The 18151-nt window shown below is 42.3% G+C and overlaps 1 protein-coding gene across 2 annotated transcripts in view; it reads left to right on the forward strand.

The window, feature by feature from the left end:
- Positions 1 to 18151, forward strand: part of KCNMB3 (potassium calcium-activated channel subfamily M regulatory beta subunit 3) — a 91037-nt gene that overhangs the window by 46729 nt on the left and 26157 nt on the right. The window contains exon 1 of one of the 2 annotated variants that reach the window (XM_027061395.2): positions 14979 to 15697. The exons of the other annotated variant lie outside the window; for it this stretch is intronic. Within the exon in view, the coding sequence (XP_026917196.1) occupies positions 15555 to 15697 (143 nt within the window). The 5' untranslated portion in view covers positions 14979 to 15554. Of the gene's footprint in view, positions 1 to 14978; positions 15698 to 18151 lie in introns of those variants that run through there. 2 annotated transcript variants of the gene reach the window in all.

An 18151-nucleotide genomic window follows, 5' to 3' on the forward strand; every position in this document is an offset into this window, starting at 1 on the left:
TGCTCTGGAAATAATACTGGTATAATATGTCCTTAGATGGAGGCCTGTTTCCCTGTTGCCAAAATAATGGGCATCTGATAATTTAACTCTGCCAATATTGGTAGGTAGTTCTGGGCTTCAATTTATGATTAATAATTGGCACAGAGAACAAATTTGTTTTTCTAGCTGATTTGCTCCTTTGTAAATCATTAGGCATTTAAGGTGGGTAAGCTTGGGGGGGCATCTGGGTGGCTCAGTGTGGGTGGCTTAAGCACCTTTGATCTCAGCTCAGGTCTTGGTCTCAGGGTCGTGAGTACAAGCCCTGCGTTGGGCTCCATGCTGGGTGTGGAACCCACTTAAAAAAAAAATAAAGTGGGTAATTTCACATGCTCTCTTCATTATCTTCAAAAGTTTCTGAATGGGTCAGGTTTCTGTAAAGGAAAGAAGAAAATAGGGATAGTTACTTCTAAATGGCTTAGAAATTGACATAAACTCAACTCTAGCTTTAGCAAAAAGTAAATTTATTGACTCATTTACCAGGGAAATATAGCCAGGAGTGGATAGCTTCAGGCACAGCTGGATCTGGGGGTTCAAACATCATCATCCAAGCAACTTTCCTGTATCTTTTTGCTTTTCCTTGTCTGTTTTACAGACGCCTTAGAGGGGTGACAATAGCCCAAGGCCCATATTCTCTAGCTTAGCAACCCTGAGTGAATATAGAAGGTTTCTCTTCCATTGCCCTGACATTCTCAAAGAAAATTCTCATTTGCTCAGGTGGGGCCTTGTATTCATCTTTGAATGAGTCCCTGTGACTGGAGGGATGGTACATGTGAACTGGACAGTCTGGGCCAACTACTCATCCCTGTGGTGGAAATGGCAGGTACTAATAATTAAGTCACATGCCCACCCCAAATCACACACTTGACTAAAGAGTGTGATGTTCTGATTGGCCAGGATTGAGTCTCCTGTGTCACTTCTGGAGACAGAGAAATAAGACAAGAATTGAGAGGGAAGGAGGAGCAGTACCAAAAGAAAATTGGTGCACCGACAGAAGGGAGAATAGAAGTTGGCTAGCTAAGGCAACAAATATTAAGAGACTTCAATGAAAGCTTGCATTTTTTAAAAGTAAGCTCTATGCCCAACATGGGGCTTGAACTTGCAACCATGAGATCAAGAGTTGCATGCTCTACTGACTGAGCCAGCCGGGTGCCCCAGAAGCTCGCATTTATCGTTTACAATTTTGAGGTTGGATTTGTTTTCCCTTCTACGCAACACTATATTGAGATCTAAGGAAACATAAGCTTATCCGGATTATAAATACCTATACTAATAGAGCTTTTTTGATTTTACAAAGTTCATCCACCAATCCCTATAACAACCCCATGAAGTTTGTATCTGTTCTCATTCCACAGGTGAGGAAATGAAGGTATGGAGAGGTTAAGCAACTAACCCCACACACAACTGTAACCAGAGGAGCTAGCACTCAAACCCAGGCTGTCAGATTCTATAGTTCCTGCCTTTTCCACTCTGCCCTGTGAGAGAAAAAGAACACTCAACAAAAGCAGGTCCAGTATGAATGAGCAGGGCATAGATTCAAGAGATAGTTCAGAGGAGTTAGCAGCAGACTGGAATGACTCACTGATGGTGGGTGGAGGTGGAGGTGGTGATGAAGGAGAGGAGATGACTCAGCCTTCCAGCTTGGGTGACTGATGGGGTGGATGCTGCTGCCATTAATTAAGATATTGCTCACAGGTGGAGATGATCCCCAGCCTCTCAGGTAAATCCCTCTTCTCAAGTCAGTTCTTGAGCCACTACTGATGAGCCCTAGGCAATAACCATCCCCTTTACTCCTATGCCTGTCCCTATCTGGTGGGGCTCCTTCCTCTAGCCCTGGGATTCAAAGGTCTAGCTGGATCTAGCTTCTATGGTGGTCTAGCGGCCTAGGCTTTACATCTTCTCTCAGAGTGCCTCCAGGACTCAGGTTTCTTTGCTGCCAACTTGGACTCTAGGAGCTTGATGACCCTGGGAGTGAGTCCTGGTGCTTGAGCGGCCAGTTTCAGAACACAATAAGCTGCCTCAGTTTCTCCTCCTTAGTTTTAGTATTCTAGTGCTGCCTTGAGAATGGGTCTAATGGCTGGGCCCTGGTGTCCTACTTCTGTCTGATTTTCTGGCATGTTGATTAGGGCCATACCTCACATGGACAAATATCCCTCAGTGATGTGCTATCATCTTGACTCCTGAATATTGGCCACAGCTGGGATGCCCCAGAGTGTCACTCTGCTTGACTATTTGCATGGCCAGGGGTTAATAGGCTTGCCTCTTCCAAGGCTCTCAGATCCTGCTTCCCCCAGTTGGGTGTCCCTTCCATAATCATCAGGTTTATTCTTGTTCCTGTTGCTGACCAAACTTTCTCCCAACCTCTGAGCCTTTGCACTGGCTGTGTCCCTGCCTGCAGTGCTCTGCTTCCTGGCCTGCTTGGCTTTTCCTTGCCATTCAGGTCCCAGCTTAAATGCCATGTTCCCATTCAATGTAGCCTGCCCTCTTCCTGATCTCTTTCCACATCATCATCCCATTTCTCTTTCCTCATCACATTAATGTATTTGGAATTCTTCCATTTGGGTCATTGTTTCTTATCTGTTTCCTCGCTAGGATGAAAGCTCCTACAAGGTAGGCACCTCCCCTCTTGTGCTCACTGTTATATTGGAAGGCTTAGAACAGTGCCTGCTACACAGTAGGTGCTCAATAACCTATTTCTAGAATGGTATTGAATGACTCTTGATCGCTGAGACCACATCATGTCTGGTCTACGCCAGGGAAGGAGATGAGATGGACCTTGTGATGGCTGAACTGGAGGGCTGTCCACTTGGAGCCGTCCAACTCCCTGTGTCAAAACTGCCCACCTGGTCTGTCAAGCAGACTCCTAGATTCAGTTCAGAATTGTCCTCTTAAACACCTTTCCTTGCCCTGACCTCGAGAGTGGTACTAGTCATTCCTCTTCCTTGCTCTGGTAGCAGCTCTTCCCAATATTTAATTATACACCATCACCTAGAATTGTGTACTTGTTTGCTAGCCTGCCTTTCTTCCCAGTTGGACTGTGAGCTTTTTGCCAGCTGGAAATCTGCAGGGTTTGTCTTTGGATCCCTGGTGTCTAACACAGAGTTGCAATTCAATCCTACAATTATTTGTGTGGGAATATACAAGTTGGAGAATGCATGAGGAAACTGGGTGTGTGAATCTGGTATGCAAGAGATAAGTCCAGATTAGTGACGCAATAATTAAATTAACTGATTTAACAACCATTTATCCAAGAATCATGTCACTAGAGAAAAAAGTCTTTGAAACGTGGGCCATTCCATTGCAAAAGAGCTCACGTCATTATTATCGTGTCAAGTTACGTTTATCTGAGCCAACCTCTTATTCATATCCTATTCACATGCTCCTATTCACAAGCCTGGGATAGAAATCTGGAGTTGTGTCCTGACCCACTTGGGATAACTCCAGAGTCATGGTTCTGACGTTCTAAGCTTTTGAATGACTCTATTTTCATCTAACCTGAGTTACAGTCACTGGCTTTTGTGAGACCAGCCTCATCAATCATAATAGTGTCTGTGCTGGGGAGGATCCCTACCTCATTGCACCCACATGCAGATTTAATGACATACAACCTAAGGGTGAGCTCAGGCTCATTCTATTCACGTTTGATTCACTGCATCCTTTGGTCCAATGTGTTATCACAGATTTGAAATCCAAAGCCATAATTCAGTTGGTAATTTTATGTAACGCCATCCTGGAGATGAAAGTTTAACTGTGAAAGAAAATTAGTTGTTTATTCACTAACCACTTGCAAGTTGTGGATTACACGGCAGGCCTTATGCTTGGGCCTGAGGACAAGGATGAGTAAGATCAAGTCCTTGTCTTTGGGGAGCTGACAGTCAAAAGGACAACACGAGACAAAAGGGTAGATGATTTTAGTCTGATTTGTGAGGGCCATGTTAAGGTGAAGTCTTGGGGGATGAACACAAATTGGTCAGACAAAGGATGGGGGCAGGGAGGGAATGGCAAGAACAAAAGACAGGAAAGCATGGACAGGGAGTGGCATGAGACCAAAGCAGAGCAGGCTCTGGCCCATGTAAGGCTCTTGAATTTAACCTTCAGACTGTTTTCCAAAATATATTTTATTTTATTTTATTTTATTTATTTTTTAAATGTTTTTAAATGTTTAAAATATTTTTTAAATATTTTATTTATTTTTGAGAGAGTGCAAGTGGGGGAAGAGCACGGGAGGTGGGGGGGGGGGCAGGCTTTTGCACTTACAGCAGGCAGCCCACGGGGGCTTGAACTCATGAACTGCAAGATCATGACCTGAGCTGAAGTCAGATGGTCAGATGGTCAGAAGTCAGATGGTCAACTGACAGAGCTCCTCCAAAATAGATTTTAAAGAATACTTGTTTTGTGTGATAACTGCTTTTGCACTGTAAAAGGGTTTATGATTAGCCAAATTTGGGGGAACGCTGACTTAAATGGCAGTATTAATACTGTCCAGTTGGTACCTGATTTTCCTGAGCACTGTGTGTTATCCTGTGATAGGCAGGGGAATACAGGGGAGAACAATATATACTGTCCCATGCTCATGGAGCTTGCCAGGCCAATGAGGAAAGTAGGAATTAAACAAATAGCTACAAATGATTTGTTAAGTCTATACAAATGAGAAAAGTCCCAGAAAGGAGACTGTGTTATAGGATGTAGGATAGAGTGGTTAATAAGAGCAAGAACTGACATTGTTTTAGTCCTGCCATGAAGCAGACATTGGGCTAAGGGCTTCGTAAGCATTATTACGTCTAAACAAAGCTAACTGGGACAATATGTGAATACGCTTTTTGCATTTCCTAATGCTGGACACAGTATTAAGGCATTTCCCAAGTGGATCTGACCATGGTATAGTTTTTTCACAGAACACCCATTCAATTGTATGGCAATTTTGGCATAGGGAACGATTGAGGGGTTCTCAAATGGGGAGAGATATGGTTAGGTTTAATTTTCCAAATGGTAGAAAACATTTACTTTGTGATCTTGGTGGCTTAGAAGTGGTCAGAGATTTTAGAAAAAGTTTAGGGATCCTCAACCTTGTCAATAAAATACAATTACCTTCACTTTTTGAAATACTGACCTATTAAATCTGAGTTTCCTAGAGCAGTCTGTAGTTTATAAAACCTCTGGGTACACAGGAAACTAGTAACGTTGGTTGCCTCTGGAGAGGGGTCCTGGGTGGCTGGACTACAGGGACAGGAGGAAGACTCCTCACTGTAGAGTGGTGAGCCACGGTTGTATATTACCTATTATAGAATAAATGTGTAAAGTAAAAAAATCCTTATGGGTGATCTAGATGTAGCCAGGATAAAGAATCACTGGTGGAATTAATTAGTGAATTAAAAAAAATGTGGGGTTCCTGGGTGGCTCAGTCAGTTGAGAGTCTGACTCTTGATTTCAGCTTAAGCCATGATCTCACAGTTCATGAGATTGAGCCCCACATCTGTGCTGTTAGCACAGAGCCTGCTTGAGATTCTCTCTCTCTCTCTCTCTCTCTCTCTCTCTCTCTCTTTCTCTCTCTCTCTCTCTCTGCCCCTCTCCCCTGCTTACACACACACTCTAAATAAATAAGTAAATAAATAAATAAACATTAAAAGATGAAAACAAAATAATGTGAAACAAGTGATTAAAATTTCCTATTACAAGTAAGATGTGCTAGATAGATTTGATCATTAATCTTAAATGCTTAAAGAAAGCAACTCCCTAGGAATGGGGAAAGGAGGTCAGACCATGAGGGATAAAAGAGACAGAAAAAGGGAGAGCAGAGGCCAAAGACTAAAGTTTTCTGGTGGACAGCAACAGTGTGAACTGTTGGAACCCTGATGTCTCTACTCACTAGATGATGAGCCATGGGACTTGGGGGCGTTTCTTAGTCCTCCCCGCTCCCCATTCCTCACTGTAACATAGGAATAATATTAGCTGCCTTAAAGGGTGGTTGGGAAAATCAAAGGAAATAATGAATGAAGGTTTTACACACACACACACACACACACACACACACACACACACACCCTTACTGCCTGGTTTAAGAGAGAAGAAGAGAGGAAAGGGTAGACCTGGACATCTTTGTAGGGAGAGTGGAAGATGGAAGTTATAAAAGTGGAGACAGATCAAGATCCTTCAGAGGACAGAAAAGGAGGAGAACTCTTTTCTTCCGGGAGGAAAAGGAAGAAGAGCGTGGGCGGGTAAAGAGGTGAGGTGGCAACAGACATTTCAAGAGGGAGGAGGGAAGCTGAAGGAGATGAGTTAAAAAATCTTACTCTTCTTCTCTGCAAAGGAAGAGGCAAAGTGGGAATTTCATCAAATGTTTCAAATACTCACAATATTGGACACACAAAAGCCATGTGTTTTGGTTAAAATAAATTGGTGCCAGTCTGCATATCTGATAAAAATATAGGCAACCTCCCTGCTGTGTCACCTCCCTGCTTCTTTTTCTTTTCTTTCTTTCTTTTTTTAAATTTAAATTCTAGTTAGTTAACATAGAGTGCAATATTGGTTTCAGGAGCAGAATTCAGTGATTCATCACTTATATACAACAGCCAGTGCTCATCACAAGTGTCCTTCTTGTTACCCATCACCCATCTAGCCCAACCCCTACCCTCCTCCCTCCATCTACCCTCAGTTTGTTCTTTATTGTGAAGAATCTCTTGTGGTTTATTTCCCTTTCTTCTCTCCCCCACCCCTTCCCATATGTTCATCTGTTTTGTTTCTTAAATTCCACATATGAGTGAACTCTTATGGTATTTGTCTTTCTCTTATTAACTTATTTCACTTAGCATAATACACTCTAGCTCCATCCACGTTGTTGCAAATGGCAAGATTTCATTCTTTTTGATGGCTGAGTAATATTCCATTGTATGTATATACCACAGTTTTTTTATCCATTCATTAGTCGATGGATGTTTGGGCTCTGTCTGTAGTTTGGCCATTGTTGATAATGCTGCTATAAACATTGGGATGCATGTATCCCTTCGAATCTGTATTTTTCCACTCTTTGGATAAATACCTAATAGTGTAATTGCTGGATTGTAGGGTAGTTCTATTTTTAATTGTTTGAGGAAACTCTATACTGTTTTCCAGAGTGGCTGCACCAGTTTTCATTCCCACCAGCAGTGCAAGAGGGTTCCCCTTTCTCCACGTCCTGCCAACACCTGTTGTTTCTTGTGTTGTTAATTTTAGTTGTTATTGTTATGCCCAGAATTCATGATCCCCAAAGACCACCAGGGAGCCGAGTCCGATGCAAAAGCAAAGAGCCTTTATTTGAGCTAGCTCGAGCTCAATCCCCTACCTGCACCGACACAGCGGTGAGATGCCAGGGAAAGAGAGCGAGTTTCAAAAGCACAAAGGTTTTATTGGGGTCTAGGGGCAGTTGGTGAGGTAATGGCTGTGGCCTCAGTTGATTGGCTGGGGAAGGGTCGGAGTCCTGTTACGCAGGTTGCCAGGCGTGTTTTGATCGGGAAGTTTGAACAGGTGAGCGGGAGGTTACTCAAGGGGAGGAGGCGTGGTCAAGGTGGAGGACACAGAACAAGATGGAGTTGGCCGGCATAGATCCGCCCTTTCATTATGACAGGTGTGAGGTGGTATCTCATCATGGTTTTGATTTGTATTTCCCTGATGATGAATGATATTGAGCATCTTTTCAAGTGTCTGTTAGCCATCTTGATGTCTTCTTTGGAATATTGTCTATTTATGTCTTCTGCCCATTTCTTAACTGGGTTATTTGTTTTTTGGGTGTTGAGTTTGATAAGTTAAAGCAATTTTTTTAATGTTTATTTATTTTTGAGAGAGGGAGAGAGAGAGAGAGAGAGTGGGGGAGGGAAAGAGAAGGAAGGAGACAGAATCCAAAGCAGGCTCCAGGCTCTGAGCTGTCAGCACAGAGCCTGATGCGGGCCTTGAACCCACCAGCTGCGAGATTGTGGCCTGAGTCGAAGTTGGACACTTAACTGATTGAGCCATTCAGGTGACCTGAGTTTGATAAATTCGTTATAAATTTTGGATACTAACCCATTTGCAGATATGTCTTTTGCAAATATCTTCTCCCATTCCAAAGATTGTCTTCTAGTTTTGTTGATTGTTTTCTTCACTTTGCAGAAGATTTTTATCTTGATAAAGTCCCAACAGTTCATGTTTGCTTTTGTTTTCCTTGCCTTCGGTGAAGTATTTACTAAGAAGTTGCTCTGGCTGAAGTCAAAGAGGTTTCTGCCTGTGTTCCCCTCTAGGATTTGGATGGTTTCCTGTCTCACATTTACGTCTGCCATCCTTTTGAATTTATTTTTGTGTATTGTGTAAGAAAGTGGTCCAATTTCATTCTTCTGCATGTTGCCATCCAGTTTTCCCAACACCATTTATTGAAGAGACTGTCTTTTTTCCATTGGATATTCTTTCCTGCTTTACTGAAGATGAGTTGACCATATAGTTGTGCACCCATTTCTGGGTTTTTTATTCTTTTTCATTGATCTATGTGTCTGTTTTTGTGCCAGTACCATACTGTCTTGGTGACTATAGCTTTGTAACATAGTTTGAAATCTGGAATCGTGATGCCTCTAGTTTTGTTTTTGTTTTTCTTTTTCAGGATTGCTTTGGCTATTCAGGGTCTTTTGTGGTTCCATATAAATTTTAGGATTGTTGATCTACCTCTGAGAAGAATGCTAGTGGTATTTTGATAGGGATTTTATTAAATGTGTACACTGCTTTGGGTAGTATAGACATTTAAAAAAATGTTTACTTATTTTTGAGAGAGTGAGAGAGAGAGACAGAGTGTGAGGAGAGGAGGGGCAGAGAGAGATGGAGACACAGAACCTGAAGCAGGCTCCAGGCTCTGAGCTGTCAGCACAGAGCCCAATGCGGGGTTTGAACTCACAAACCATGAGATCATGACCTGAGCCGAAGTCAAATGCTCAACAAACGGAGCCACCCAGGTGCCCCTGGGTAGCACAGAAATTTTAACAATATTTGGTCTTCCAATCCATGAGCATGGAATGGTTTTTTTTTTCCATTTCTTTGCATCCTCTTCAATTTCTCTCATAAGTGTTCTATAGTTTTCAAAGTACAGATCTTTCACCTCTTTAGTTAAGTTTATTCCTAGGTATGTTATTGTTTTTCCTGCTTCTTCTTTTTCAATCTTCTGTCACAAATATCTTCAAGAGGCCATTTATTCATTCAAGCCTTTTGTTTTGAGCCTACTGTGTGGCAGGTCCTAGAAGACCAGGGAGGTCAACATACTGAAGACAGTGTGGGGTGATAAGGATGAGGAGGGGGTGGGAAAGCAAAGCATAGCTTTGCTCTTCTTATGTATGGTATGTGAACTTAGAAACTCAGAGAAGGCTGGATGTTTTCAGCCTGAAATTCCAATTTCAGGTAGGAATTGTGTGGGTTTCTCTTTGTATAGCACATTGAAACAGACTTATTTCCCTAAATGAGCCAATTGAGATGGGATACAAATCCACTTGAATAGACATGTTCCCTGTGGCCCAAGAAAGATGATGGCACTCTGTATGGAAAAGCGTGGAAAAGAATATGTTGAGTCAAGCTTAAAAAAAATTCCTGCAAAATAATTGTCCACTTTCTTAACAACAAGGATAACAGTAGTAGTGTTCAATCCCTTCAGACCCAATGCCTCCTTCATAGCAAATACTTTACTATTCTGAAATGAGATTCGTTGATGATATAACCTACCCATATACATTTAAAAAATAACATAATGTGCCAACTTTATTATATGGGGAAATTAAAATTAAGTTACCATTAAATATGTAATTCTCCATGTAAATACTTGAGCATGGCTACATCAGTAGTACAATGAAATATACAGATAGTGACACCTATATGGATAATCACTGTGCATGTGGCAGTTGACAATGTAGGTCAATTTGGGTATTTTATTATATTAGTAACTTAAATGCCAATTCAAACAGCTTTGCTGATGGTGGTGTGATTTCGTCAAATGTGAAGAACTTTTGATGAATTTCTGGACAAAGTGGGTACACATGTCTCTGAATTTACACCATAGATGCATTTTTGGAAAATTCAGTGGATATTGAAAAAAGTGCAAAACAAACACAGATATTTTGTGTTTATATGTAAAATGAAGTTAGGTTTTAGCTCAGATCATTATAAACACACTTTTCATCTACATGAATCCCCACTGACACATGGAAGGTTCCATGGCACTCAAGGCAATTCTTTGTTGTGTGGGACTTTCTTGTAACTTGCAGAACATCTGCCCCATCTGGCTGTCTCCTCCAATCATAAGGACAACCAAGAAATACTCCACAGATTTCCAAAATGCCCACCAGGGGGTGGCACCATCCCCTTTGAGAACCATAGCGGCAGAATATGAATGTACTGGGAGAAGCTCACTAAATGCTTGTTGAATAAAATGATTACAAACCTTGAGGATCCCCACAACCAACATTTAGAACTTTAATTCACACTGTGGAGAGCCTGTAGATATAAATGGAAGACCTAGACAGGGATAGCCAAATGTTTTCATCTTTCAAGCCCACCTACCCCAATTGGTTAGAAGTAGTTGCCCTTAATATCATATAGAGAATAATTTTCAAGGTAGTGTCCATCTCATTCAATCGCTCCAGAATGATTGACGGAGCACACGTGCTAGGCATGGTCCTAGGAGCTGGAGATACAGTAATGAATAAAACAGACACAGACTTGGGCCCTCACAGAGCTAACATTTTGAGTTCAGGAGGAGCTGACATAAAGGTGTCTGCCATGAGATCAGGAACCCACTGGCCACAAATGTGTCTTACCTGGAACAGAAGAGTTAACCTGAGTCATTTCTAACCCAGGAACTCTCCTGGAATTTTATTAAAAAATAAAGTTTCTGATACTCATCCATTTTTCTATCATTTGTCTTTTTTCCCTCAGAAAGAGAAATAGCAAAAAACAACAAAACAAAACAAAACAACCCAGACAACTTCTAGTTAATTGATAATTCTGATTGAGTTCTAGTGAATAGAGTTATTCGATAGTTTGTAAAGATGTATTAAAATTAATGAAGAGACATCACTTGCTAAGAAATTGGTCAAGTCAGGAACAAGAATTTATCTAAAAGTAATTAGGACACACTCAATACCCATCAAAACGTATGACCATCTGGTCTCTGTGAAAACCTGGCCACCAACATTCCTGTGAGAACCTGAATAATAAGACACATATCCTGGGGTGCCTGGGTGTCTCAGTCGGGAAAGTGTCCAATTCTTGATTTCGGCTCAGGTAGTGATCTCAGAGTCATGAGATCAAGCCCTGTGTAGTAGTTCCATGCTAGGTATGGAGCCTGCTTAGGGTTCTCTCTCTCCTTCTTCCTCTGCCCTTCCCCTGCTCTCTCTTTCTCTCTCTCTCTCAAAAAACAAAAACAAAACAAAACAAAAAAACAACAAGACACATACATATCCCTAGCTACTGAGAGAGGAGGCAGGATATTATTGTCAATAAAAGCACGGGCTTTGAATCTGATCTGTTTTAGAGGCCTGGACTTGCCCTTGATTACTGTGGTTTTATGATTTGGGGCAAGTTATTCAGCATCTCTAGGCCTCTGTGGCCTCATTTTTCCAAATTAGTGAAGTATCTACCTCTTTGGGTTATGTGACTGAGGGAATAATGTTCCCAAAGCACTGAGCACAATCCCTAGTGCGGGGTTGCTCAGAAGCCTGTGATCACTACTTACAGGAGATGTGGGGTGGGGTGGGGGTTTGGGTTCTTTTCTTTCTAGGTGAGCACTGCCACTCAGCAGCTGAGGTGAGGAGTTCTTACCTTATTGTGAATCCAGGAGAGGAGATAACATTTTCTTGCAAACAAATTTATGGTTTCATATATGTCAGTGGATCTTAAAAGTGGGAAGTACATTAAATCATCTGCTCTAAACCCCTCACTGTACTGAGAAATAAGCTCAGATCCAGGGAGGTCTTGTGATCTGGGACTAGACACAGAGTTTAGTTTTCCAAGGTCAGGCTTCCAAGACCTATTTAACCCGTAATGTGACCTGGGGGTTTCCAAAGAATTAACATAGGACCACTTGTATTAGAATCACATGAGGAGCTTTTAAAATGCAGGTTCCTGGGTCTTATAACCAAGCTATTTTATCAGAACCTCTAGAGATGGGACCTAGGAACCTGTATTTCATAGCAGGTCACACTTAAAATCAAGTGCCACTCATGTAGCGATCAATACCTTGATTTACAATATTGTAAAGCATGCCCAAACCCAGTGCCACCTGAAGACTTGGTTGCAGTGGATTTGAAATAGGACCATAAATCCAGGGCTGTTGAACTATGTAACAATTTCAGCTATTGCTTCTATTACTTTCTGCTTCAATTATCCAATGAGTTGTCTTTATGCCAGGAGACGCTCAGTTCTCTGGCTCCTGTGAAATTGAATAACTCAGTGTGGCTCTCTACTCTTGCAAAAGCCCAAGGAATGAATTAATACATGTAAAGCCTTAGAACTGTGCCAGGCTCATAGCAAGTGCTCAATAAAAGTTAGTTATTAGTATTATTTCTCATTAGAGCAGGAAGAACATCTGCAGAGGGGTGATGTTGGTTTCTCTGACATGAGCTTAGGTCATAGGATCAGTGTCAGTTTGATTAGGGAAGATGGCTGGAGGCAGTCATTAAGATAAAGGCAATGGAAGATCCCGTTAAGACTCCCTAAGTGCGTGGCACAGATCATACTCCCTTGTTGTTTTTGTTGTTTTTTTCCTGTGAAGAGAATGTAAGATCAGATATGACTTTACTTTTGATACTTTAAATTGTTGCTTGCATCAGCAGAAACTACTCATAATGGGATGATGTTTCAGTTGGGGATTTATTTATTCTCCTACCTACAAACACACAGACACACAAGAATGTAGGCTGTTGTATACTTCTTAGGTTGCTGTAAATGACTCGTGCATGTCTAAATTTGAAAAGAGAGCCATCGTGTTCACGAACATGGAGAATTTCAGCTACAGAATTCTTAGCTGTGATAGGTAATGTGTAATTGAGAGAATGTGAAAAAGAATGAGGAAGTAGGTTCTCCTACTTCCTAGTTCTTTTTTTCCCCTTGAGTAAAGCATTTGTTAAATGCAAAGGAAAATGACTATGGGCTCTGGAGCGAGGAGTCCATGGTGCCAGCATTTTACAATAACATCCCCTTTCATCTACACATCTCACAACAGTTTATGGGCACTAATTAAGCCTCACCATACTCATACAATTCACACTGTGTTTTATTTACTCCCTTTTTACTGAGGAAAACCAAGGCAGTGAAAGTTTAAAGGGTTATTTGGAGTTACAAAGCTGGGATTTGAACCCAGTACCCAAAGCTTCTGGCCCAGAGAGGAAGGGGACCCACATGGTGGGTTTGACAGTTGACTCATAGCTGATATTTGGTGGAGCAGGAAGTGATCTCGGGCAACTCTGAGAGGAAGGCATAAACCAGGAGCTCAGGGATGGTCTAGGGGACCAAGAGAAGGGACCAGATGCCCTGATATATAGTGAGGGCACATGTACCTGGTGTCTCTTACACCACATTCCTTCTGCCTTATTTGCCATGTCCCTGAATAGACACACTGGCATTACAATTCATACTGACCATTCTAGATTTTTGGGACTGTGAGTCTTGAGTGAAGTATGTATGTGCAGGGGACTTGCTGTAGGGGCCAGAGGGGGGTGGGCTGGTAGTGGTGGGCAGAGGTGAGTCACCAAGTGAAGCGGCAGTAGGAGGTAAATGAAAGGGCAACAGGTTATGTTACTCCTTTTCACCTGTCACTGACCCTATTTAAAAGGGAAGAGAAAACAAAGCACTAGGTCTGAGATCAATCTCTGATGGTCAGTTGTGACAGCTATGCCTCAGACATATTCAGGCCCTGACTTGTCTAGGACCTCAAACAAATGTCTGGGTCTCTCAGAACTCTTGAATGGAGACTAAAAGTAATTGGAAATAACTCACTTTCTCTATACCCTCTTAAGAATTTTTAAAGATCATGAGTGAGGGTTTTCACATAATGGAGTAAGAATCAGAAAAAGGGGATGACCAGAAGGCCTCAGGAAAGGTGGATTCAAGTCCCGGGAGCCATGTAGGGATCTCACAGGCTCAAACATTAGTATATTTTTGAGATTGAATCAAATATGCAAAAATAGTAGCAAATTATTTACCTCTTCAAAGAGAGTTACATACCAAATTGCAGGGGAATTTATTAGCACATCTACATCTGAAAAAGAAAGGTTATATATTTATAAGGCTAAGTTGCAAGGAGGGGGCAGAAGGGAAAAAGTTTTAGTTGCTATTAGATTTTATTCCAAATTATATCAGTTCATTAGAAACATATGGTTTATAAAAGACTTAGGCTATAACTCTAAGAAGTATATCAATACTATCAGTACAATATCATACTCTCAGAAGTATATCAATATATATTTTAAGCAATATTAAACAGCTGCAAGTAACAGTTAATCTGGCTATATATACACGGATATTTACAGAAGAGATTATGCTTACATTCTTGCCCATGGTAATGTTTTGGAAAATGGTAAGATGATATTACCCTTATTAAAAACATGGCAAAAGGGGTCTATCTGACATTTTATTATCCACCTTTTAGTAAGCTACAATATAATGCTAATTGATGTTCATGATTTGAAAGTATTGAAACATCTCCAAATGTGTTCTGGGTTATCAAAGAAAGATAACATGATATTCGATACAGTTTTTTCAAACCTTGATAAATTTTATTTTTATTTTTTGTAACTAGGTCCCACACCCAGCATGGCCCCCAAGGGTGCGGGGAGGGGGCTTGAACTCAGGACCTGAGAGATGAAGACCTGAGTTGAGATCGAGCCAGATGCTTAACCCGCTAAGCCATCCAGGCGCCCCTTGATACAGTTTTAATGGTGAGTTATTTTATGGCCCTTGAAAATTTGGGAAATCACATATGGTATAAAAATGAATTCTCTTAATTGGAACATGCAATTAACCGGAAAAATCCACTCTCTACGCTTGCACTCTAACAGATAATTTGTGAAAAAGGAAACGTAGTCAGAGCAAAACATTTCCTCTTTTTATAAACCTGGAACTGAGTATGTCCCTCACCAATTACATAGGGTCCCTGGGGCCTCAACTTTCCACAAGTGGTTAGGTCTCTATGGCAATGCAGCTGGCTGCTGGAGCGGAACCCAGGTGACAAAGCGGAACATAGGTGACAAAGCGGAACATAGGTGACAAAGCGGAACACAGGTGACTAGGCAGAGGCAGGCGCTGGGTGACCATGGGGAGAAGGTCTGGATGCAGAAGGTCATTAACGGTCTTCTTGAGCGTCTAGGATTGATACTCTGCTTTTTGAGAAAATGCAGACCTCCCCCCCACCCCCTCACCCGCCCCTGCCCCAGGCTGCCTCGACTTCCCACGTCTTCTGGAAAGCGGGCGCTGTGCACCGCTGCTCCTGATGGCTGCCTGCGCTGGGACTGGCGTCTCCCTCTGGGACCCCACTTCCGTTGATGCCTAAGCTTCGCCCTTCTTGTGCCCTCAGAGGCTTGACTCAGGTGAAAGGAGTCCATTTTGGCCAAGCCCCCGGTCTCATGCAGCCGTTCAGCATCCCCGTTCAGATTACACTCCAGGGTGGCCGGAGGCGCCAGGGGAGGTAAGCCACCACCAGAATCTCTCTTGCTGCATAGTGGCTCCAAGAGCGGCCCTAAGGAGTATGAGGTTAGATTTGGTCGTCCTCCTCTAAGTGTGCCCACTTGCCATGGCTCCTGAGGGACCTTGGGGCCTTCTCGCCCCAGCAGCACTGACTTCAGGGGGCTGCATCCTTTCTTATTGGCTTCCTCCTGCATTTGCATTGCAAAATTTTAAAGGCCAGGGGCCTTTTTTTTTAACTCCCCTGTGGCTCCCTAGCACTAGGACATGGCCCAGTGCATGTCTGGTGCTGAATAAATATCTCTTGAATGAAGGGATGAAGAAATTGTCACCAGCATTTGGTCCCCCTGGTGAAGCATGCTTGGGCCTTGGAGTCACAACTGAACTGAACTGAATTCAAATCTCAGTTCCACCACTTAACTAGCTATGTGACCGTGGGCAAGCCATGTAATCTCTGTCTGCCTCATCTCCTTGTCCATAAAGTGGGGATAGTAACAGTCTCTACAAGCCTTGGCATACTTCCTAATACTGCTCTTGGCACTGTTCCATTATACTTTCTCTATATTTCAGCCACTGTTTTTAACCACCCACCTTTTAAAAAATGTTCATTTATTTATTTTGAGAGCGAACGAGCGTGTGCATATGTGAGCAGGGGAGGCGCAGAGAGAGAGAGAGGGAGAGGGAGAATCCCCTGCAGTCTCTGCAGTGTCAGTGTTGAGCCCAACTCAAGTCATAGGACTTGATCCTATGAACCATGAGGTCATGACTGGAGCCAATATGAAGAAAGAGTCAGGCACTTAACTGACTGAGCCACCCACTTCTCCTTAAGGGAGGAAGGGAGAGGGGCTATCTTCAGGACTTCTTTTTCTCCCCCAGAGAAATGCAAAGCTGAGGGGCTGAGAGCCTTAAATGAAGCTGTGGTCCTTCTGTCTGCTTCTGGGTTTGGGCCAGTGGGGTGGTTGGAACTGGGCACCGAAATTGAGAGAAGAGCCATGCCGGAGGGTGTGTGAGGAATGGAATATTAAAAGCTTGCCAGTTTGCTCTTGGAAGGGGCACACCTCACAGCCAAGTTCACACACTCTATCTGGAAAAAAGGCTGGCTTGTTAGTGGCTCCAATGGAGTTGGGAGCTGAGAAAATGGAAACAGTAAAGACCACAGCGGCCATCACATTCATCCTGTAACTATACTCATGGGAAGTTGGGTGAGAACGAGGGAAAGTGAGATAGAGGGGTTTGGGGGGAGGTGGGGTCGGAGAAGAAAGGAGCAGACCAGAAGGGGAAAGACGTGGGAGCAGAAGCACTTCTCTCCTAGAAATGCACTAATGCTTTTGTGAAAAGACAAAGTGAATTACTCTATGGCAGAAGGTCAGATGACGAACATGCAAGGGAGCAAGTTTTAGTGCCCTCTTCATAACATAATTAACTAGATATAAGAATAGTTGTTTTCTCCCCAAAGCAATACAGTCTCCCATTTCCGTTTCTGAGATGCACAATTGGATTATTGCTCTTTCCTCTTGCTGAACTCTGTGAACCATGCTGACTTTACTCAACCTCATTTGCTGTTTCAAAAGAAGTTGTTAAATAATTTTGTAATTTAAAAAATATGACGATAAGAATAATCACCCAAATCGTCTCTGTAACACCAACAAATTACAGGGAAATGTTAATTTCACATCCCAATGCTTAGAAGTTGCACACACATGTGAAACGGGTGTCAGATGGATTATCAAGCTTTGATGAACAGCAGCATCTTCCCAAGGACGCTTCTCACACCAGTTACAGTGTTGGAGGAAGAGGCTGTTGGCTTCTGCAGGGATCACAGCCAGAGAAGTATGTTCAAGCTCTTTGAAACTGAGTTTGCCTGAGGCTAAGCCAGAAGGTGCCTGTAGCAATGTGTGGGAAAGAGCTGGTGGGAAAGTCAGTTCTGTCTGCAGGGAAGCAACAGAAGGGGGTGGGGGCTGCCTAGGCTATGAATACAACATCTCCAGGTAACACATTGGCTAGAAGTGGAAATACTTTGCTGGCAAAAAGGAATAAAAATGCTAGTCATCTCACTGGCTAGAGAGCAAAATGAGATCATTCTGAAATGCTTTGAAGTCCTTGGATGAAAGGTGCTTGTAAATACCACAAAGTTAATTACAGGGATATTTATGGTCTCAGAAACCTGGAAGAAAAACCCTCAATAATTAACAATAAGGAAATAGGTAAGGAATTTATGGCATATCCAATTGATGGAATATTATGTAGCCAATAGAAGGGTTACAAAGAAATGTTCATGACATAAGAAAGTGTTTATTATGGTAAGTGAAAAGAGATTAAAAAATATAACCTATATCCAGAATGATCTCATTCTATTTAAAACAATATAGAGGAGGGAAATAACCTAGTAAATGAACAGAAGTGATCTCTAACTGGTAGAACTGTGGGTGACTTTTATTCTCTTCTCTAGACTTTTCCA

The sequence above is a fragment of the Acinonyx jubatus genome, chromosome C2 (genome assembly GCF_027475565.1).
Source record: "Acinonyx jubatus isolate Ajub_Pintada_27869175 chromosome C2, VMU_Ajub_asm_v1.0, whole genome shotgun sequence".
NCBI lineage: Eukaryota > Metazoa > Chordata > Mammalia > Carnivora > Felidae > Acinonyx > Acinonyx jubatus.